Source organism: Chenopodium quinoa, unplaced genomic scaffold (genome assembly GCF_001683475.1).
Source record: "Chenopodium quinoa cultivar QQ74 unplaced genomic scaffold, ASM168347v1, whole genome shotgun sequence".
Taxonomy (NCBI): Eukaryota; Viridiplantae; Streptophyta; class Magnoliopsida; order Caryophyllales; family Amaranthaceae; genus Chenopodium; species Chenopodium quinoa.
The window spans coordinates 3699193-3723297 of record NW_018743920.1 but is presented as its reverse complement, the minus strand read 5'-3'; the positions used below and the strand labels follow the sequence as shown (position 1 = coordinate 3723297).

The 24105-nt window shown below is 34.4% G+C and overlaps 4 protein-coding genes across 7 annotated transcripts; 3 read left to right on the top strand and 1 right to left on the bottom strand.

Annotated features, from left to right (window-relative positions):
• Positions 1 to 2157: 2157 nt before the first annotated feature.
• Positions 2158 to 6652, bottom strand: LOC110687991 (methylthioribose kinase-like). Its single transcript, XM_021864652.1, has 6 exons — positions 6302 to 6652; positions 5338 to 5647; positions 4574 to 4745; positions 4272 to 4473; positions 2744 to 2958; positions 2158 to 2610 (listed from the first exon to the last, which is right to left on the bottom strand). The coding sequence occupies exons 1-6, from the start codon at positions 6485 to 6487 to the stop codon at positions 2439 to 2441; spliced, it is 1257 nt and encodes a 418-aa protein (XP_021720344.1). The 5' UTR covers positions 6488 to 6652; the 3' UTR covers positions 2158 to 2438.
• A 3504-nt stretch (positions 6653 to 10156) lies between these two features.
• On the top strand, positions 10157 to 14314 carry LOC110687989. Of its 4 annotated transcripts, XR_002504496.1 has the most exons (9): positions 10157 to 10599; positions 10672 to 10897; positions 11214 to 11276; positions 11495 to 11631; positions 11735 to 11772; positions 11880 to 11922; positions 12799 to 12847; positions 12950 to 13114; positions 13777 to 13894. XR_002504496.1 is itself a non-coding variant. In XM_021864650.1 (8 exons), exons 1-8 carry the CDS (start codon positions 10473 to 10475, stop codon positions 13953 to 13955), a joined length of 978 nt encoding a protein of 325 aa, XP_021720342.1. In that variant the 5' UTR covers positions 10164 to 10472; the 3' UTR covers positions 13956 to 14314. The 4 variants fall into 4 exon arrangements, 3 of the variants coding, with proteins under 3 accessions (XP_021720341.1, XP_021720343.1, XP_021720342.1); XM_021864650.1 differs by lacking the exon at positions 12799 to 12847 and having other exon boundaries at positions 10164 to 10599; positions 13777 to 14314; XM_021864649.1 differs by lacking the exons at positions 11880 to 11922; positions 12799 to 12847 and having other exon boundaries at positions 10162 to 10599; positions 11495 to 11772; positions 13777 to 14314.
• A 1302-nt stretch (positions 14315 to 15616) lies between these two features.
• LOC110687988 (50S ribosomal protein L7/L12-like) lies at positions 15617 to 16930 on the top strand. Its single transcript, XM_021864648.1, has one exon. It carries the CDS (start codon positions 15892 to 15894, stop codon positions 16546 to 16548), a length of 657 nt encoding a protein of 218 aa, XP_021720340.1. The 5' UTR covers positions 15617 to 15891; the 3' UTR covers positions 16549 to 16930.
• Positions 16931 to 19162: 2232 nt separating this feature from the next.
• Positions 19163 to 23159, top strand: LOC110687987 (glutamyl-tRNA reductase-binding protein, chloroplastic-like). The gene is made up of 5 exons (XM_021864647.1): positions 19163 to 19712; positions 20201 to 20281; positions 20371 to 20475; positions 20637 to 20786; positions 22631 to 23159. Exons 1-5 carry the CDS (start codon positions 19323 to 19325, stop codon positions 22868 to 22870), a joined length of 966 nt encoding a protein of 321 aa, XP_021720339.1. The 5' UTR covers positions 19163 to 19322; the 3' UTR covers positions 22871 to 23159.
• The last annotated feature ends 946 nt before the right edge of the window (positions 23160 to 24105 follow it).

Here is a 24105-nt window from a genome sequence, read left to right as displayed (position 1 = left end):
TCTGTTAAATAGAGTCTAAAAAGACTCAACTTAGTAAAGGACGAGAAATCTCTGTAAACATTTACTGATCATCTCTATCCTCAATTTCTCATTGACTAACATGTACTTGTATCAATTTTGACATGGCACGACACGTTGCTCATTGGTTGGGCCTAGCTAATCCTAAAGTACGTGGACTCGGGCCCCTCGACACGAGACCAAGCACATCCTACATCTTTAATTATTATACTGTAGGTGCTATTCAATAGAATTATACAAAACATATGAAAGGGCAATTAAAACCAGTACATAATATGTTTACATGTATACCATATTCATCTTTGTTTTGGCTTCTTGGAAACTAAGCATATCGCATCACAGTACAATCATTTTCAACAATGTCAAAATCAAAATTTAAATTGTGATATAGCATAGTAATGAACTTGGAAGAAGTGGCAAAATCGACGGTTCAGATGATTACATTTGAGTGAATTAAACAATAATGAATCATGTTAAAAAGAGTACAATGATTTAATTTAATTTAAATTATTTTCACCTTATACCATGCATGTTCCTTAATATAGATATCACAATGTAATAACTCCGAGACTTTTACCTTCTTAATAGCTAAACTAACTAACTAATTAGTTGCTTTGAGCCTTTAATTTGATTGCCCTTATGTAGCTTCTCCAATCATGATTGTTGATAGAGTATAAAACATATTTCAAGGTTTCGGCCATTAACTTAAGTTTTTTAGCGTAATAGAGAATTAAACATATTCCTAGATGGTTTCAACCATTAGCTTAAACTTTTCGTTGAGATGGTCCTTTGACAATTGCTTTATTAGCTACATACAACGTAACGAACAAGAACGTCCTTTCATAGACATCTCTTTCAAAATCAAGTTCAGAAGTAATGGCCTGGTACTCTGGTAGTATATATGTGTCTTTTCTTTCTGATATCAATCTGTTTATAATCTATGAAATCCAAACCCAATCTATAATTTTGTTCACATCTTCTTTTAAGAATAATAAATTAAAGTCCATGTATCAAAATATGTTTCCACTACCACATTCTTTCACTTTCTCCATCTTTCTTCTTATATACATTTCTATAATTTATTCAAATACAAAGGTTTTTCTCAATGATTATGTTTGTCATCCACGTTCTTTCCTCTCCAACATAAAGTGCCTTTCTATTCAATACAATTGCTAAAGCCCTGCCAAATGTATTGCAAATTAATACAGTAGTATTTTATTTCTTTAATCTAATTTACTAATGTTAGATCTCTCTAATTTATCTTTGTGACTTTTAAATCTAAAATAGATCTTTTGTAAGGGTTACCTTTTAGACTTGAAAATGTATATTAAGAGTAGATAATAGGAAATGTAATTTCATTTTTTTGGTTGATATGTTAAAGTAAGAATATATTTTGATTTAGTGAGAGAGAGGGTAAAATGAGTTTCATGTCAATATACAAGTCATATTACACCTAAAGAAAGAAAAAAATTATTAGAATTGAAGATATATAGTATGATAACTCACACAGAGTCATAATAGTCACGATTTTTGAATCAAATGATTTTCTATTTCTATTAAATGGAATGTACTTATTGAAAGTTACGAGTATAAGACAATTATTTGATGAGCGAAAGGGTATTTTAAAACTTGTTTCATAGCATAAGGATATCAATCATGCAAACTTTGTAATTAAAAAAAGAAAAAAAAAAAAAGAATTTTTAAAAAAATATTTGAGATGGTTCATGGAATTCAGTGCTAGAAGCCGAGTAGGGGACATACTGTTCTCTTCTGAAGTACGAGTAATGTTTGAAAGAGCTCAATTTGGCAAATCTTGATAGGTTGATGCGGGCCTATGTTAGGTACTTATGGAGATTCATATCCCACATAAGATTACGACAACATTTGATGAATATAATCATCGATAGAAGACTGTCCTGACTTCTTAATGACTCCATTCAAAAAAAAATAAAAAAAAAACCTTCTTAATGACTTAGTCGATGAGAAAACTTGATAAGAACACTCGAGCAACTATAAAATTTTACACAACTTGTATATAGGCAAAATTTTATACAAGGTGCATCTACAAAATTTTTTTTTTTTTTTTTGGTGGAGATCTACAAAATTTTTATTATGAGAAGATTAGCAAGACCATTCTAATTTACTATAATAGTGACTCGTTATTAAGTTGATGGATAAATTATGCAACTTTCAACTGTACAGGCATATCTGCCAAAATATGCAGAATCAAAAGGGAAACCATGAAACTAGGAGAGAATATATAACTTATTCACTCAATAGTACTGTTTCTTTCACTCGATGTAATAATACGATCAACAGAGTTGTAGTCTTGTAGACTATCATCGATCATCCTTAAAGAAGCTCACCGATTATTCCTAGAATTACATCTATGAACTTGTGTGTTATGCAACATCAGCATATTATGAATCAACCTCCTGTATGGCTGTGATTACTTCATCGATGGAAGCAAAATTCCTGCGTTTCTTCATGAGCATTTTTCCAAAGTTGAGTGCCTTCCTCTCACAGTCAGCTTGTTTGGAAACATCAGTTATTGATTCAAAGTCCTCAACATGCGCCACACCAACGATTCTCCTAAATACGAAAAATTGAAAGATGATCATTGTATGTTCATACAGATCACAAATGAGATTAATTTAAAGGTAATCCTGTCGTAAAGAAGCACTAACAGGCTAAACCAAAAAAAAAAGCAATGGGTTAAACTCACCTTATCATTTTGGCAGAGCCAAATCCTAGAGAATCATGGAACAAATCTTGTATATACTTTGTTTGCACGAGTTTCTGAATATCAGGATTGTTATAAATATGTGGAAGATATGCTTCACCAGGTCCATCCTTGTTTTCATCCCAAAGAGCGATAAATTTTTGGCGGAATAGATTCCAAGTGTCACCGAGAGTTTTGAGGATCCATTTCTTGTAAGCCTATGAAACACATTGGAGATTAAAAAAATAAAAAACAAGAATGAGCATATTGAAAGCCTGAAAAACAATTATCCAACAGAAATATGTTTTTTTTTTTTTTTTTTTTTTTAAATGTAGTTGGATTTTCTGATTCCACAATGAAGCAAAAATCAAAATCATACCAAGGAATATATGAAAAAGTGCAAATTATTCTCAGTGCATTAAAGCATAACGCTTAGGCGTTGTACTTTTGAAATGGATCAAAGCTGTAAAATCTAATTGATATAAGCCAGAAGGCCCAGAATACACACTACTAATCAATCCAAAGGGCTTGTCTTCCATCAAATAACAAACTTCACTCCCTACTCAGTCAGACCAGGCCAAGGGGAAAATACTAAGTGTGTGAAGGGTGCCAAGCAATCTTGCAAGCTTCACGATGAAAGCAAGCAAAAAAGGAAATAAGGATTGGGAAAATAAAATAAAATTTAGTCATAAAGTAGAGTTCAGAAGGTTTACAAACTAATGTCTATTAAAAAAATAAATAAAAAAAAAAAAAAAAAAAAAAACAGGTTTACATACTAATGTGTTTAGACTTTAGAAAAAGAGGATTTAAGGAGATAACAGTGTGAAGGAGTGTGATGAATTCATTTTCAGCTTGCCACCTAATCTTTCTTTTCTATTTCTTCCCTTTTCCTCCATCATTGATCTCTAAACACTACCGTAAAGCTAATGGTTCAATTCAGTATTAATAGTGTAGAAAAGCTATAATATTATGATGCAACATTTTACTTTAACTTGATTTTTCTGCACGTTTGTAAATTCCAACACAACTCAGTGAATCACAGTTAGAAAGAATATATCCAATATCCATCTATTAAAAGGATGACGATGAAGAAAATAAACTGTGAAACATAATACTTGCAGATATGTTAGAAGTTTTCAGATAAAGGAGAGTTCTAAACTCGGCATCTACCAAACTATGCTTTAAGCCTATGTATGTTAAAGATCCACTATTTCTCTCCAAAACACTAGGAAAGGTAAAAATGTGCTTGTTGTCAACTAAGAGATGCTCCAGAGACTACAACTCTGCAAGGCTTATCTTATCATACTTCAGAGTAGGCTACATTTCTCCACCTCCCCACTACCAGTCCCCACCACTGCAACTAAGACTTTGCGGCCTTTGCCAAAAGTATAATCCTTATATTGCCTGACAAGCTAATGTAAAATTATCCTCAGAGTTTCAGTAAGTTAATCCTCTAAGGATCATAGGTAATAATACATCCCAGAGCAACAAGTAGAAAAGGTGAAACAATGAGTAGATTGATAGAGCTAACCTTTCGGTCATTCTCTTCATTTGCATGTCCATCTTGAGCAAAGAAGGCCAAAATAAGGTTTCCCAGATAAGCTCCTATGTCAAATCCCATCGGCCCATAGAAGGCAAATTCCGGATCAATCACCTGAGTTGAATCCTGAGTGACCATGACAGAACCAGTGTGGAGATCTCCGTGAATAAGGGCCTGTGCTCTTTCACAGAACCTGTAACAAGGAGCAATAATTAACTCACACTTCTAAAATGGATCTAACCATAAAAGAACCTTTTTTGAAAAGCAATACTCTGTTTAGACAGAAAATTTACTTGGATTTCAATTGAGCAACTTCAAGCTTCAAATCATTATCCTGACGTACAGCCTCAGCATCACGATCAAGGTGAGGAATCCAACGGTTATACTCAGATACTTTGTACGGGTCAGAGAATACAACCTGTTCAGTAAGCCGGCACAACTCCACATTTCCACAGAATTCAGCCACTGCAAAAAAACTCTAATTATACTGAGGAAGGATGCATTTCAATAGACATAAGACCAGCAGAAGATAAATGTCAAAATATACACAATGATGGATGAGATCTATCCGTGGAAACATGTATTAACTCGGAACTCAAATAGCATACAAAACCGCAGTAGAATCTTCAATATCAACCTGGATAACTTAAAACCTTCAATTCTTATCAAGCACCCTTGTTAGATCCTCAACACACCGATATTAGCACAGATGCTTAACACTTCAATTTGGATCAAATACATGGAATTTTTTCATATATATAATGTAGTGACATTTAACACATACAAGTACCCGAATCTGAGTAGCATAGAGTTTGACAATATTGTAGAGCAACTAATTAAAGTAAGAGTAAGGAGGCAGCCATAAAGAAACAACATTGACTTATAATACTAGGTTAATACGGAAACAGGAGTGGTATAGCAACTCTATACATTTTGTTCCAAATAAAATAAATCATTACACTAGTTGGAGTACCTTTCACTTCATATATCAGCAAATTACATTGTCGAATAAAAATCACAAGGAACAAAACAGAACAGCAAAATAAAAAGTATGTACCTCCTTTTTTATGCTCCGTAGTGGTAGTGTAAAGAAGAGAGGTATAGAACAAAGTCCTTGACATATATTCGGCCATGTGTTCTGAAAGCAATGGATATTCAACTCCAGCAATCAAACCCTTCCTAAGGATGATGTGTGGAGGCTTCAAATAACGCATGCCAATCAAAGACATTGGACGATCAAAGTGATAAACCTCTGGAACATGAGCAGGACATAAGCGACCATGTTCTTTTAATGTCACCGCCTCAAAATAAGCACGTTCTTTTGTCATTGGCCATGCTTCGCCAATGCAGCGTATGTAAGGAAGTGCCTACAACCCCACATATCAGTATTGGATTCCCTAGTTTATCACGAGAAATGAGATAATCACACAGCCACCAACAATACCCCTATTCTAAAATAGCAATGTACACAATCAATAAAAATAATTGAGTTCATCGCGAGGGTGCACAAATTAGTCCACTCTTGGGATAAAACAATCTTTCTACAGATTCACAGTGCTAATATCTTATTCATCGCCTACTTATTTTGTTCACAAATTCCCACATTTCTACTAAAAATAAACACTACCCCCTTACTCCGAAAAATATACTTACGTCTAACATTTTCCGAACATTACAAAATAGTATACATACACAACTATTTCTGAATTCCGAACAGAGAATAAGTATTTGATAAACCTTATTCAATTGTTCCAACAATGTATTCAGATAAATCCCACCTTGCAATTACTTACTATTGTAATTGACTAATTTCACATTTCAACAACACGTGATTGCACAACTTCTATCTATGTAATTAAATTCATGTAATCATCAAATGTCGTAAAATTACAGAACAATACTAAATAATCCTAACAAAAAACAATCACCCATTACAACAAACAATTATTCCAACAATAAAGTTCAAAACTTTATAATCTACAGTAAGCAAAAAAATAATTGAATTAACTTATTTTTTTTACCTGTTTGATGACAACAGAACCAGAAGGAGAGACAACGATGTAGACAAAATTAAGGTTACCATCTCCAACTTCTTTGATCTGAAAGTTGTCGGAGTCACCAAGTATGGAAGACAGAGAAGGGGTTGCTTTTATGTACTCAACCAATGATGTTTCATTAAGTGGTCGGAACCCATCAACCGCCGACATATTTTCCGGCGCCGGAGAAATATTTGAGGAGAGAGAGAATAGTTGACTAAAAAGACTGTTATTTGTGTGTTTGTTTGACAAGAGTTTAAATGAGGGGAAAATGAGGCATTAATGAATGGTGTTGGAAGAGTTTTATAAGAAAGTGAGAATAAAGTGAGGTGATTTGGGAAAGTCTAGGATAGGAATACTTTTCTTAGTTTTCAATAGTTGTAGAATAATTGAATGATTTGAATCCGGTCTTGGTTATGGGATATGTGGAAGGTTAGTTAATAATCAAGTTGTTTAGATCGGGTTAATAATCTTTGGGTAATATTAATTTATCTTACTGTATTTGGCTGATTTTTAGAAAAATTTGAACTTATCTTAAACTAGCTTAGGTCTCTTACCATGCACGGTAATTTTCAATGACTATTTTTTAAATTAACATTATATTAAAATTTTCAACTTTCATATGTTATACTCATATCAATTGAATGCTAAAACAACAAAAATGGCAGGAAAAAATCACACTAAGAATAATGAACATGTGTCGTTCTTGGCAAGTATTATTGAATTATCGATTATCGATATATTAAAATTCTAATAATAAATTATTCAAGGAAATAACAAAAGTATCATTTGTTAATTTGATATATATGTAGCTTCCATCACATAATTAAAAAAAATATATGATCTTGTTGTAATAAACGTAGTATACATAATATGTCTTTCCCAAAAATAAAAAATACTCCATATGTCACAAATTATGTAAAGAATTTTTTATTTTTATTTGGCTTAAATTTATAATTGTCAATATGTTTTTTTTTTTGGAAGCAAACATCAAATCTTTTATTATTATTATTATTATTATTATTATTATTATTATTATTATTATTATTATTATTATTATTAACAAAAACCTACATAATCAAACAATTTACGAGAAATTAGTGGGGAGTCGAGATACAATCTGGGCCCCCACCCCTCTAGCTATAGCGAACCCAATCTTGTTGAAGATGTGAGCAGCTGCACGAGCACCAATATCCTGAGTCTTAGCGTACGCCTGAACCTGCTTCAGCAACGCAACAACATCCTTCTTTAATTCCCCCACTGAAGAAAGGAGAAAGGAAGAAAACCATAGCCAATAGCCCTGCAACGCGCCCCATACTTGTCTCGCTTCCATTGAGCCGCAGCCGACACAACACGACCAGGAACGAAGTCAGACAACCCAGATTGTGTCAAAGGAGAAGACCCCGTCAAGTCAACACATACATCAAGGCCTCTATCCCAGGAATAAAGCAACACATTTGCTGGTTGAAGAGCCCCGTTGTTCCCTCCAGTCAACCCAACGTTAACCTCCTTTCTTGCAGAAATCCTAGAGCGAAAACAAATATCAACAAGGGTATCACGAACAACGTTGTGCCGATATTTAATACCCACCATCCCAGCACAAGACACTGCATGATCCCCATATATATCCCCATCAAAAACCCTTGAGCAAGCAGAACATGGTGTCGAAACGGAGAACAAGGGAACACCCAACCGATAGCAAAGAACACAACGGTAAGTCTTACCATTCATATTCTGACCCAAACCTGATATTGGGACCGCTCGCAACCAGGCAGAAGTGTGATCCCCCTGCTGGGACTTCCATAAGGCAACCTGACGCAGAGATAAGGAGAAAGTGAATTCTACAGATGCAGTGACCTTCGTGAAATATATATCTGCCAATTTGTTCATGAGTTTGGGGGCAACGATCTCACTAGGGTTACGCATAAGGTCAGTCTCCACATTCCCATTGAAAAGACTAAGAGCACCATCGAATGCCAGTCTTGGACCAACAATACCAGAATTGCGAAGAAGCGTAGCCTGAAGACCAGAAGACTGCAAACGTGACGCAAGGAAAGCATAGTGCCGAACATCTCCCGTTGAATAGACACCCAATCCATCATAAGAAAAAGGTAAGGTGGCAACTCGCCATTGCAGATCACCAAAATATGTAAAAGATTGGTTTCTTATTATTATTATTATTATTACTATTATTATTATTATTATTATTATTATATGTAAAAGATTGGTTTCTTAAATATAATTTTTTCAAAAGATAAAAAACTTAGGACTTACCGGGAGAGGACACTTTTAATATAATTGATTAATTATACATAACTAGATAACTATTTAGTTACATCATATCAATTATAATATATTTCTAGTAGTACAACATGTCACAAAATATGTCTAAAATAATAAAATCTGATTACGGAATATTATTTTTATTTATAGTTGTCATTATTATATAGTAAACGATACAGAGTATATTTAATCTTTTATTTTAAGTAATTATTATATTAACGAAAATAGCTATTATTTTAGTATAAGATTTTTTAAAAAAAAAAACTAAGGACACGCTAGGAAATGACACGTGTCATTGCTGATGTATTTTTTAGTATATAGTTATATATAGTTATTGATTGATTGATTGATTGTCAAATTTTAAACTTATATTTTATCTTATGTAAATGAACTTATATTATCTGAATGTATTCGATGGTGTCATACTTGATTTTTTTTTCTTAGAAAGAGTTTCATGCTTGGTCATTTGGGTTATAGTCAATTAATTCATCATTTTAGCTTGATTTAGTTTGCATTCCTCCCGTCACACAATACAAAGCCTATTTGGGTTTTATTACGGGAATCAAGGAGGTTGTAGATTCCTTAAAATTAATGATTGAGAATACATATGTGCATGTGGGGTTAGAGAGACATAAAGAGAGAAAAAGTACTTGGTAATTATTGAAGAGAGGGAGAGATAAAGTGTTGGGAATTGATGTCAAAAGTACAAAAAAAAAGAAAAGTAAAAAGGATGACAACTCATCAATAAGTAGGTAACATTCTCAAAAAGTACTGCCTTTAAATAGAAATAAACTTTCTTATACAAAAAAAATAAAAATAGAAATACACTTTATATTTTGGTTTATCCAAAAAAGAATACAAACTTTGTATTGTGAGACGGAGAGAGTATATTTTATCAACTTAATTTTTAGTTAAGAACTTGTATGAACAAATCAAAGTCATTTTTTTTTAAAATTATTATAATTTGAACTTGAATAGCCTTGCTATTAAATAAAATAGGATCTTACTTAAGTTTGGATGTTGGGTATGCTTTAAAGCTATTTCAAGCACGATTCTTACACTAAGCTTAGCTAAAGATGATAAATAGGGCATTTGGTGTTCCATATCAAGATTAATTCTTGTCAATCCGATTCAATACGTACTATTGTACTAGGACAATGGGTGACAACTAACAAGTCATTCAAATCAGGTTTGAGTGAATTAAGTTGGATTGACTCATCACTTAGGCACTGTTCACTTCACCTTAAAAAAATAGTATTCAGTAAAAATAATTTCAATTTAGTAAAAATAATTTTAGTTCAGCAAAAATAAGTTCAGTTCAGTAAAAATAATTTTAGTTGAGCAAAAATAAGTTCAGTTCAGTAAAAATCAATAACTTTAAAGAAGAAATATAACAGAAAATCAGTAAAAATAATTTCAGTTCAGCAAAAATAATTTCAGTTCAGTAAATTAATTTCAGTTCATTAAAAATAATTTAAATTCAGCAAAAATAATTTAATTTCAGTAAAATTAATTTCAATTCAACAAAAATAAGGTAAAGTGAACGGGGCCTTACAGTAATTTCTTACAAGTATACAACATACGTAGATCAATTTTGGTCAAACTCATATAAAATCGTAGATTTTTAGTTTGAGTCGCTTTTAGTCAATCTGTAGAGATAGCAAAACTATTTAGTATTTCTAAATAAATTTTAATAGTGGTATTACTCTGATACTTCAAGTCAAGTCAATTTTGGCATTTTGCTAAACTGAGCCAACTCCACCTTTTTTTTTTTTTTTGAATAAGAGCCCACTCCACCTAGTAACCCTAAACATACATGATCCATCTTTAATCTTAAACCTCCTTAAACCCCACCAAAATAAAACCCCCAAAAATGGCTGCAACTCTTTCACCTTCTTCCTCAACCTGCAACTGCCACCTCCTCAACCCAGCACTTTTCAGTGGCTCCTCTTCCATTTCCCGCCAATTCATCAACTACCCACTTCAGTTCTTCCCTAAAGGTATCATCTTATACTCTCTCACTCTTCAATTAAATGGCTGGGTAATTTGCAAATTTTGCTGTGATTGATTAGGTCGGAAGTTTCCATTGTTCAAAAAACACAAATTTGAAGCAAAAATTAAGGCAGTAAATGGGGCGAAGGCATTCAATACGACATCATGGGATGAAAAACCCTCTGAAATACTGCCTGATGGTAAAAGGGTGTACTTGGATGAGCAAGATGTTGTCACGTTTCTCGACCCTCCTAAAGAACTCATTCCTTTAGACCCTTCTTCTTACAATCCTGCTTCATATCTCTGGTAATTTTCTAAATTGTATCCTATATTATGTAATTCTATTTGCTTATTCACTTTATTTAATCCCTTTTTTGTTTGTTGTAATTGTGTATTGTGAGGTATCATTTGCATTATTTGGTTGTTTTTCTTTTTGATTGATCAGTTTAAGGATATAGTTTGACAAGATTAATAATGTAAATTGGATGATATGCTATGATTGAAGTGTAGTAGTGTAGTTCAGTAGGGAATGACTAATTTTGTTTGAAAACTACGGTTTGATGATGGGTTTTAATAGGCATATAGTAAGTCTTTTATTATTTTAATGTCTCCTTATTACTAGGAAGAAGATTTCAGAAATCCCAGAAGAAAGAAGGCATCGTTTACTATACCTCCTGAATCCTAGGTATAACTCGATTGCCTTGTTTCGGTCTCTAACTTTGTTGCCACTTTTTGTTTTGTTGGATATCTTTTGATGAGTTAAATTTGATTTGTGTTTGCGGAAGCATTTTGAGGAGCTATACTTGAACACCTCTTGCATAGTTGCATTGTGATTATATCTTGCTTCATATGTCGTTTCCCTTGTGTCTTCTGCTCTTGTTGCAATTATATGGAATAATGCAGGCTTATATTGGCTGCTTGGGAGGTTGCTGGAGGGCGCTACAATGATGCAAAGTTAGCTAAGATGAGCTCTTCTAATTTGTTGTCTGGTGAAAATGATGCCTTGTCACTTGAATTCTGGAATTGCCGTAAAAGTGGAGGTTTCTATCTGGCTTTAGCATTTTTTAATGTGCTGATTGGTATCTTGATTCTTATTGTGACTTGGGAGAATTTTTTGACTGCTTTTCGAACAATAAATAATAGGTCCAATGCCTTTTGGATTAATCAAATATTTGCAGATGGTGAGTTCTCTAATCGGTCTACGATCTTTCTATCTCCCTTTCTTGTTTGGAGCTTTGTACATTGTTGAATTCTGATTCCAGAATTATGCATCGTTCTGGTATGCTAGGCAATATTTCGTAAAGATGGAAACATATTTGGAAGACTTATTGGTAAGAATTTCTTACCTTTATTGCGGAAGATCATTCTCCTTCTTCTTGCAAAATCTTCAGTATTACAAAAGAATAATTTGCTTTCTAAATCTAAGTGAAAGCAGTCCAATATATCGGCTTGAGCTGCACTTTAATTGAGAATGTTTAGAATCCTTAACTAAAGAAAAAAATACTCCGAAGTAATAATAATTTCTAGCTGGCTTATTTCTATCAGCCCGTTCCTTGTATTCTTTTTTATTTGCGGACTAGGGACATAGTATGGGAAAATGGAAATAGCCGGTTCCCCTGTTTTAGATTTCAATTACAGTTTTCTGATCAAACAGGACTAATATCTACTGTTTTGTCTACATATCAGTATATCACTAATTCCAACTCAATTAACCAAAACCTTCCTATAACACTTTTAAGTAGGAAAGTCATAATGCTATGACAATGAAAAAATAAAAATTATGATACCTTTTTACATCGAGTCATGAGATGTGCTAAACCATGTTATATTGTTGTAGTATCTGCATTATCTACCTAAATTTAGGAAGGGGCTTTAAGATTTCTGTATTGACCATTCTAAGAGGCTAAGACAAGTTCTATTGCTATTAAACAGCGACTATCCCACACAAATTTAGCTTCATCTAGGGATAAATGTTAACATAGGTATAGCCAGTACTTTTTGCCACTAGCATTTACGCTGGACAATTTTTTTTTGAATGTTACAACTGTCTACAGATAGGTAAGTTTAAGATTCAATGATTGTAAAACTAGAGTAAGACTTGAGATGTGCTTCTTCACTCTCACATCATTGCCTTCGCACCTGGCCCATATTTGCATCTACCACAACCGATTCATAATCTGATTGGTTTATTGTGCTCCTGTTCCCAGCCAATTCCATAGCTTTCAGTGAATCCCTAAGGCTCTGTACTCAGCAATCGTATGATTCTTAGCCATTGCTAATGTACACTTTAGTTGTCCATTACAGTTTGGCGAATGTGCTGTTTTTAAAATAATTTAAGTGCTATAAGTGCAAATGCAGGTGTGTCGCCACTGGCTCGAATGGCAACATCTTCCAGTCCACTGTATTTTACTGTAAAAGAAGTTAATGAAGTAATGCCTACTGATCAGCCATGTGATTTAGCTTATGAGTTTGGGGATGGATTATTGAATCTCCATGATTATCCAGAAGGTTTCCCAATGCCAGGTGAGATTACAAAATCTCATGCAAACATGCATTGATATTCCACTAGTTATGTAACTTCAATTTGGATGTTAGTGCTGCGTTATTTTTTATTTGTGTGTCAATATCAACATACTTTTTATAGCTGGATATCTATTTGTTTGTATTGCATTTTCTATTCTACCGCCTCTCCATTCTTTCATTACTAAGCTTTGCGAGTTACCTGCATGACTAGCATGATTTAATTCTTTTCACTCTAAGCAAACTTGTATTTACCTCTTTTCTCTATTCTTCTTATGTCTGGGTCCAAGGTCCAACTTTGCTTCCTAATGGTGGTGTTTCAAGATATTTTTATAGTGCCACTGTGCCAGTAAGGCAATAACCAAAGAAGCTTTGACTGTTAAATTTCAATTTCAAAGGGTCTTAACAGTTTACTATTCCAAACGGATTAAATTGTTTACTACTCTTCTGTTGTGTATTATAATGTTCTATTTCGAACCGCTCATTAGATTGAATGCATTTCTGTTATATTGTGTAGTTCTGTAGCAAAGCAATTGGTGATCATCAGATCATGTATTCATGTGTTTAACAGATATAATCTCTTTTACTGCTCAATGCATGGTTTCTCTTCTGAGTATTGCATGTTGAAAAATCAATGCTAAGTTTGAGGTTCTTTCTATTTGCAGCAAAACATCCATGGCCCTTCAATGATCAGGTTGTCATATATGTCCGTCATCTTGGACCTGGGGTTATGGTTGGACAGGTATGGCAGGAGGGCCTAGCATTGGAACAAATACCCAAGAAACTTTGTGGTGAAATCTTAATGGTGAAAGATTATACTGTGTCTAATGGAGATGATAGCTAGATGTCAGCAATACTGGATACTCTGATGGCAAAAGATTGTTGCTTCTGGATAAAATCCGCCTGTAGAAACTGCAGCTTTTTATCTGTTTCTTCGTACCCTTGAGCATGCTGACCATCTCAGAGTTGTATGAAGGTTGTTGTGATGAATGTGGGTTGAATGAAGAGTGTCAATATCAAGTTTATATTGTATGATACAAAGGAAACCTACTTACACAGTTACACCCTTGCAAAAGGCATCAATTTTGTTGCTTTTTGTACCTTGTAAGTGTTGTAACTCAATGTAGCCTTCCAACCTTCATGTATGGCCTCTCTCCAGTGATTCATGCTTGATTGATATGCAATTCTGTCAGTTTTTTTTTTATCATTGACAAACGTTCATGCTTACCATTTTGTCTTCTGAGGCTTGATTGAGCCAGGTTGCATTTGAAGCATCAATCTTGTAAACTTTATTGGAAAAAACACTTTGGGATAGACAAAAATTTAGGGCTCTTCTTCCTTAAAACATTTCAGTACATCCCAAATTATGGGCATTCCACTACCTCTCAATGATATGATGGACACCCCTGTTTGGGGGCTCATTACATATGGAAACTTCTCAGTTAAATTAGGCAATTGGCTTGCTCATAGTCTCAAATTTGAAGACAACAATTGGCTCTATAGATGGATTTGGAAAATAGACATCCCTAATAAACTTCAGATTTTTCCTTTGGCAAATATTTCATAACAGTTTAGGTGTTTGTTCACTAAAGAACATAATCCCGTTCAACATTTGCCTTTTATGCAATCAGCAAAATGAAACAGTTGATCATCTTTCTTAGCTACACTAGAACCAAAGAAGTTTGGAACCTCCCCTTTATCAAAAAATTTGTTAGATCGCTCAACCTCATTTCTAAAATTAACCAAAACATTAAGAAAACACCCAAAAGTTTATCCTCTTCATTTGGAGTATTTGGAAAGAGCAGAATGCTATTATCTTCCGTAATGAAACCTTTGACATATTTAAGTTTTATTACCGAGCACAATTTGGTTCAATGAGTGGCACCAAAAAAGTCTCATAAATAAATTTTCCTCCATGGGATCTCCCATTCCGAGATCCTATAATCATTCTTCTCATACTCAATAATCCCTATCATCCATTCTTATGTCATATAACATGTTTCCTAACAACTTCTTCAAACTCATCATCAGAGATAACAGCAGAGCACTCATCAAGACATCTATGTTCAACCTCGATAATGCCAAAAGAATTATAGCGGAAGCTATAACTCTTTATAAAGGTATCCAATTAGCTCTTCAATGTGGCACCTATTAGTCATCAACTAAATAAAAGACATTTGGGAATTATCTTGGCAGATTGAACATACTACCAAGACACTCATTCTCTCCTTTCTCGGTTTCGCGATTGAAGTATCTAACACGTCTACCGAGAGACAAATCACGCAGGGGATTGGATAGCTAATGTGGCCATGTAGTATCTTGTAGTATGGATGTTGAGGTTTGTAATACTTCTAGTTTGTTTTCTATTCATTCTTCTGATACATTAGGAATCGCCCTCGCGAGTAAGGTGTCCTATGTCTTTTTTACTTACCTATATAAAAAAAAATTAATTATTAAAATGCATTATGCAATTTTATGTTTTACCATTTTACAAAGAAAATGTCGTAAAGGAGTGAGGAAAAAAAAAAAGGGGGACATATCCAAGCTTCATGAAAATCCAACAAAATTTTTGGAGGGTTTAGGGCATCGTCTTCTTCTAACCCCCATTTTACTTTGTGAACTTTCACCAACTTTGTCACTCTGCTAGAAATTACCAGTACCCATTTCTTCAAATCAATGTTACAATCCCCCTAATTTCCATACTTCCGACCGAATTTCTCTCTCCTCAATCGCAAATTAGGGATTAGGGTTCTTCAGATCTTACAATTTGATATCATAAAATGAGTTTATTTTTGAGATTAAGGCAACAAATCCCAACTGGGTTAATTCCAAAACCCTACATTTCATCCCTAATTTCTTCAAAAAACCTTAATTCTACTTGGGTTTATCGCACTTATGCTCAACCTGCATTACAAGAAGAGGAATTTGAAGAAGTTGAAATTGATCCCAGAAAACTCCCAGCAGATTATGACCCTTCAAAATTTGATCCAACATCTCACCGTAGTCCACCAAGTGATCGTGTTTTTAGGCTAGTTGATGAGGTTTCTTCTCTCACATTGGTAGAAGCAGCTGAATTGGGGACAATTTTGATGAAGAAAATGGGGATGAAAGAAGATGAAGTTCCTGTTATTGGGGTGTTGAATCCTAGGGCAGCTGCCGGGTTAGCTCAAGTGGCGGCGAATTCGCCTGCTGGGGATGCTCAAGAGGAGAAGAAGGAAGAGAAGTCTGTGTTTGAATTGAAATTGGAATCATTCGAAGCGGCTTCGAAGATTAAGGTTATTAAGGAGATTAGGGCATTTACTGAATTTGGATTGAAGGAAGCTAAGGACTTAGTGGAGAAGACGCCGTCGATTTTTAAGAAGGGTGTGCCTAAGGAGGAAGCTGAGCAGATTATCGAGAAGATGAAAGCTGTTGGAGCTAAAGTGATCATGGAATGAGGATGAATTAGTTGAGTGCAATGACAGAAGGTAGTCTTTTCGAATTAGATAATTTTTTTCGACTTTGATCGAGTTAATGGAGTTACTGCTGTACTGCTATTTTTGTTTACTGCATCTTGGTTGTTTGAATGAAAGCTATAAATTTGGCCGGGAAAATGAAATTTGCCTAATGTACAATGTAGATGTTTAATATTGTAGCCTGATGTTTTTGCCTTGTTTGGTATGTTATAAACAGAGGTTCTGCAAAGTTTATGTTTCTTTGACAACCTTTCAATAATGATCAGGCTTATAGTTTCTACAGCTTTCAGAATATGCTCAAGTTGCAAATATTCTGATTATGTAAATCATTCAAGTGATGATTGATGTTCATCGTGTTTTCGAATGCTCTTTGTCATTGAGTTTTTCATTTTATTCTTAGTGTAGCCTGTGTGTGATACAAACAGATAATTTTTTTCGGTTTGTCAAATGTGTAGAACTTTAACATCCCCCTTACGCACCAACATTTGGTTTCTTGTCACTAACATCAGTTGAGATGTAGTCCATGTAGGTATTCTACCTGGAGGCCTTCAAACTGTCTTATAAAGTTATGACTGAAACTGTACCATATAAAGGCCCTACGTCTATTTATATCGTAGCTCGAGAGCTCAGGATGTGATTTCTCTACTGGCAGGGACTACTGGACTAGTGCCCTTGCAAGTTTTAATAGGATGCAGATTGTGGGATATGTTTATATGTTTTATCTCCTGTAATTGGGGTGGAGTCCTCATGTTTGGGAGCATTCTAGAGCAGAATACATGCCTTAGGCCTTAGAAAGACCTTTTCAGTGGGCAGGGCCCTAGTTATGACCGTATTTCAGCCCATATGTAACAGGGTCAGACCCGAGTTTATCTATTTCAGGGTCGGGATCTTAAAGGGTCAGGTCAGGGCGGGACAGATTCTTAGTGGGGCAGAAGGGGGTCATGTGTTTAGTGAAACCAATTGAAAAGGTAATTTTTGGGTCTTCTTTATCCTTTTTACTCATCATGCCCATCTGAAATCAGTAGCCAATATTTTCTTAATAAACTTCATTGATCTTTTTGTACTCAACCACTCACATAGGAAACCAAATGGCATCTTTATGGAAGTTGAAGCCTTTCCCTCGTTGACCATCTCAATGTTTCTGCCTCTTCTCCAATTTCTTCAAAGCACAATGAAAGAGTACATCTCCCCTGATTAAGTCCACAACTCAACATACAACTTATTACTCTGTGCTTACTTTTAGATAAACTAATTGTGGCATTTTGATGTGTCTGCCTTTGGCAATTCCCCCCTTTCTTTCTCCCTCTATGATATTATATGATCCTGTTTCTTATTGCAGGTTCTTGTGCAAGTGACTTGACTAATAGCAACCTCAGATTATCTGTTTTGGTATAATTGACTCTTGATTACTGTATATTATAACTGTCCTGTACTTTTGCTCCAAAGGTGATCACCCTTGTTCTTGGCCACCTTGATTGCCTGCATTCTGAGGCAGGTTTCCCATCTTCGCCATTGACTCTATGTTGCCATAAATACTCATGATTACTACAAAGCATATACTACTATGTCATACCAGATTTTTGCTTCAAAGCAAATGAATAGCAATCCTCTCTGCCGCCCTAACTGGAGTCCTCCTGATGTAGTGATACCAAAGTATAAACATATCAACAAATTAATTTCCAGTGTTAAATGTATTTCAGCACAATTTGGTTAAGAAATATGGTGGTCCACACTTCATAATTAACCTCAATAAAAATTGTATTATGTATTTTAATAACCCTGATAAAAGTTTTCAGCTGTGAAATTCATGACTTATTGTTGATAACATTTTTGAAAATAATTTGCATACCAATCATATGAAGCGATCATTTGCCTAGGAATTTCAGCAACCGCATACCCTCAGAAAATTGATTCTTGAGGCTCAACTGGTCCTCTCCTATTATGATGCTCTAAAAGTAGAACAATATAATCATAAAAATATACTTCGTAATACAATACGAAGAAGTCAATATAATACGAAGTATTTTCTACCTTTTTACTTGCAAGTTTGCAACACATCCTCGTGACACATTTTAAGGAAGTAATGAGTGAGGTTAATTAATGAATAACTTTTAAAAGTTATAGAATAATTAAAATCTTAACTCAATCCCTCCTCTTATCAATGTAAAAGTTATTTTGATAAATTTGTCCATTTATCTTCCCTAATGCGGAGTACAAGTATCTTACATAAAACTCATATCAAAAGGTTTTATTGAAAATATTTTGAAACTAATGGAGTACTATATATGACTTTGGTAAATAACATTAATAACAATACACGTCATTCCTAATTTATAAGTATGCTTTAAGAATATAGCAAATTAAGAATACTTAATTTACTGTATTAGTAAATTAAGTACCGAAGTTGGTATCAAAGATTAGCAACCTTTACTACGAGTACATTATTACCCTCTTTTACTCTTTCCAAATGAAAAAACGATTCTCTCCTAATACGAGTACTCCGTAAATTTATATCAACGAATCTCATAATCTCGTCTACATTATTTCGTTTGAGGCTCTCTCTAGTCCCTACAAGACTACAACAAAGTAACGATAATAAGCTAAGATGCGCACATTTTGGAGTGATTCCGGAAAATACAGGGGATATGTCAAGGGCTCGAAAAATTCATCATCGTCAATTCATCACATCCAAAATCTAGTTTTGAACAAAACCACTGTTCAACCTTCTTAACCAGTAATCCTCAATTTCTGCAAAAATGATACTGCAAACTCAATCTCTTTCTTCCCACATTATCCCTTCAAATTATCTTCCAACCCAGAAACTCAAATCATCTTCAAAACCCCTCAATTTTTTCTCTCCTAAATCTCGCAAATCCCCCCTAAAATGCTCCTCCATTTCAGTAGCTTCAGACCCATCATCATCAACAACAACAACAACAACCCAAATCAAACCTTACCCAGCTGAAGTTTCAAGGACTATAATGGAGTTATCTTCATCTGGGACTCTTTCTACTTTGACCCATGATGGTTGGCCCCTTGGTATTGGTGTTCGTTTTACTGTTGATTCTGATGGTACCCCTATTTTGTGCACTAATCTCTCTAATCGACATTTTTCTATCGATAAAAGGTCCACTCTTCATGTTCAGGTTTGTGTTTGATTCTTCAGATTTTGGTGGTTTATTTTTGTTCTTGTTCAATTTTGAATTATGGGTTTTGCAATATGAGATAATTATTAGCTGAATTTAGATTGGTTGGTTCATGATTTTGTTTCTATTTATCCAAATATCTATCTGATTAGCAAAGGTGATAATTCTGTAAAGTAACTGGTTTTTATGGAATTTGATATTAGTACTTAGAATTGCATGATCAAGTAATCAACAACCTGAATTGAGGTGGGTTTTCGTTAGAGATTTTTGGTTAAATGGTAGGTAGTTGGAGGTGAAAAGTTTTAATTAGGATAAGTAGAAGATTGGAAGCACTGAAAGGTTTGCTATGTTAGGTGTGATATGTACTGCCGATTGACTTGCAAATGATGGAATCCAAAAGTTAATTTGGTGCCGGGAGTTTATGCTGTGTGGTTATTTGTTACTGTAATAGGAGGATGAGTGGATGACGAGTTTTCATATGTATGCAGCTACCGCAATGTGGATTGAGGACTCCACAGTGTACTATACAAGGTAGCCTGGATAAACCCGATGACAAAACGGCAGTGAAGGTAACTTATAATTTTTGCCTAACCTCTTCCGTTTCACTGTTAAATTGGAGGTGACACCTCTATCTAACTTGCTATGTTTGATCCTGCAGAAGCTTCATTCAGCGTGGAAAAAGAGATTTGGGGAAGAGATTAATGAAGACCTTTTGTATGTTGTCTCTGTGGACCGCATACTGCAGCTAGAAGATTTTCAGGAGGTGTGGTGGGTCATATTATTGTTGGTTGTACCTTTGTATCTTAATTTCCTTGGGACTGTAAACATTGTATAGTAAGCGCCAAGCGGAGTTTGATATGGAGGATTTCATGTCATCATATGTGAATTTTTAAGATGCATAACCTTTTCTCATTATGTTTGCAGGATGGTGTTTGGGTTACATCTTCAGATTATAAAAATGCATACCCAGATCCTCTAAGAGATATTGCAGAAAAGGTTGTGACTGAGATCAATGCAAACAACATGGAAGATGTGCTTCGCTTTTGCAGCATTTATGCAGATTTGCAATTCCAGGTATCTTCCTATTCCATATGCTGGATCCTTGAGAGAATCACATATTTGCATTGCAACATTTGTTTTCATGTGAAGTGAACCCTCTCTTCCCAAAAGTGAAAGAAGTGGAATGGTGGTCCTAGGAAAATACAAAACTTGTCTTTAATGTGCAATTATTCAGTTCCGAAGAACTTTTATACTGTGTTATTCACCCAAACAAGTAGCTTGTTCGGTGACTAACCATAATGCTTAAAAAAAATCCCTTGTCTAAGTCAAATTTTAACATATCAAGAAGCTTATTTCTTGTCAAAGGGGTGAGATGACAATCATGACATACAAGAGTTACCTGTTGGTTCTTACTTCTCAGTGGAGAGTGTTTTACCTCTGACCATATCATTTACTTGCACATAGTTGCCAAGCCATTTCATGCTATGGCCTCTGGTGACTTCTCTATGTGATTTACTTGGTATGTCTAAAAATTCCAAGCTAGTCTTTATTAGGTCATCCTAGTATTTCTTAAGTTATTATCACAAAAATAACTCATTTCCATTTAAATATCTTCGCTCCCATTCTAAAGTTATGTTTTAACGATGGCCCTACCATTCTTTAAGAGGTGAGAAGTTTACAAGTGAAATGAAGTACATCATTTGAACCCATAATTGGTTTACATATCTTTAGTTGGTTACTTGGGCACGTGGATGCTAGATTTTTGCGATTATGTCTGTGTAATTGCAGGGAGATTGGTTCTTTTGCCTTTGCATGAAATTCAATTTGTTTCTATTTATTGTTTAATAGTCTTTTGAATTATGCTTTAAAAATACTTGAGTTCTACTGCCTATAACAAAAGTATCCCAACAACAAAAGCTTGTGTATAATTTGTAACTTTGTATACCGTGCTTGAGTACTACTAAGTCCCAAGTATCTTGTATGAGATCTTGAAAGGTGGCTGCTGTCCTCAATCCTCAATCTTTAATCGTATGCCTCCGATGAGGCTTCTACATTGGATGCATAAGTGGAGGTATCAGGTGTAGCTGTATCCAACACATACATAGATAGGTTGTTGTCATTAGACTATTGCTAAAAAGTCCTCAATAAGCTATTCCCTTTTCAAGAGTTTATTGATCTCATGGTCTGTGTGCAACTGTTGTCTCCTTAGGTTTTGATTTGTCTTAAGAGGAGTGAGGACTGAGATTCGCTTTTGTTGGTTTGAAATGAACGAGGTAACAGGAATCTTATCAGTTTTGACCTTTGGTACTGTGTACACTGTACAGTTTGAATAGTGACGGAGCACTGAGGTAAAAGGTATGGGATACAATTGTCTATCGGAATAGTATATCTGGAATTCAGTTTGATCGGTCATGAATCTTCATATATCCTAGTTCTGATAGGGAAATGAGAGGACATGGAATCTGTGTGTGATTGGGGAGATGCCTATCTTATAATCTTTTTCATTCTTAAATCTTAATTACCTTGGCCAACTAAAGAAGTTTTCTCCACCCAATTTTAACTGTGTCTAGTGGTGTTTTATACCTTTCTTATATGCTTCGATGGCAGCTTTTATGCTTGTGCTCATGTAAATCTCAACTCAACCTGATTGCCATCGTTCGGTCTCTCTAGCTGTCTGTTATTTCAAGGTGTGTGTCAAGTGTTTGTGCAAATTGATAGAGGGATAGGATATATCAGTATCAGCTGAATGTAGATGATTTTGGTTTATGAGAATTTGTGTTTATCGCTGTAGCTCTTAATAACTTCTCTTGGAATGATGGAGTGAACATGATTTGAGGGGTAGAAGTACCTTTGTCGTCTCTCAGTAATGGATTTAAGTTTTGTGTCGTGTTGGTTTAATTATAATTGCTTTTCTGCAGGTTTCAGAGGCAAAAATGGTGTGGGTTGATAGGTTGGGTTTCGACATGCGTCTGTATTCACCTCCAAGTGGAATGTATGAGATTCGGATTCCATTCCCTAGGGAAGTGACCGATGAGAAGGGTGTGAAATCAACATTCAATGGGATGTCTCAAATTGCTTGGGAAGTAGAAAAAAATTATTATCCCCTAGATTTTAAGAGAGTTAAACAAGTAAAGAATATTGTGGTGGCAGGATCATAGAGGATGATGGATTTCATTGCTTATACTTGTCTCTTCTTCCCAGAGGCATAGGTCTCTTTGACAGGCCATTTTTTGGGGTGGAAATGTGGAATGCTAACCAATTCTGCAATTTGTTCCGGGTGCATTGTTGTCTTTGTTGGCCAATTAGATTACGAGCAAAATTAAAAGTGATAATTATTAATAGCAGAGAGTATATTTCATATTCGGATTGGTAGTTGTAGATTGTAATTGTATCATCTTTTATTGAATCATATTAATCCTGAATCTAAATTGGCAGCCAGATTTTGCATTTGTGTATAGATAAGAAGTTTTTATTGGCATTGCTCGTTTTCTAAATTGTATATATTCATGGAAAAATTACGTGTGCGGTAGAATACATATTGAACCAGGTGAATTAGTGAAAAGATAGTAAAATTCAGCAAAAACAGTTAGAGCAAAAAAATAGTTTTTTCTAAAATAAAAAAAAAAAGCTAATTTTTTTTTATATGCTTATGCACAATACAGCTTCATAAACTTAATGGTTGATGACTTTTGAAGTGTATCAATCTAGTATTTTTGTTAAACAACTAGTTAGCCTAATTTTACATCTAATAGTGTTAGAAATTAATTTGTAACTAATTACGTAGATTGGTGTATTTTGCTTATAAATTTTTATAAGTTGATTATGCAAATTAATAGTATCCTTTCATTCTCTCTAAACCCCTCTCTATCTTAAGTGGTAATACTGTTTGCGTAGAATTTGTGGATGATATAGAATTTGTTTTACTAGCAAAAGAATAGTTCGTATTTGTATTTTGACATATATATATATATATTTTATGATTGTATGGGGAGTTTTTTAAAAAAGTTTTATTGTTGATTTTTTTTTGGGAAATCCTAATGCTCTATATCAAATCGATTTTAATATCTAATTTTCCTAACATATATATAAAGAGAAAGAAAATGAATCAATTTTACGAATTTAGGAATAATTTTAAACTAAAATTTGTCTTGGAAAAGAGGCAACCTCGGTTAATAATTTGCTTATCAGTCTAACTCCTCTGGTCTTTTGCACACGAGCTTATTAACATCAACGAAAGTCAAGTAAAGAAGCAAAGATGGATGCACAAGTGTGTAAGAGTACTGTGTATTGCTTAAGAGTGTGTGTTTACAAGTTTGTTTGGATGGTTTGCAAATGAGGGGGCGCGCTTTCTATTGATAGGGCTCCTAAGTTTAGACCTAGAGTGTTCAGATTT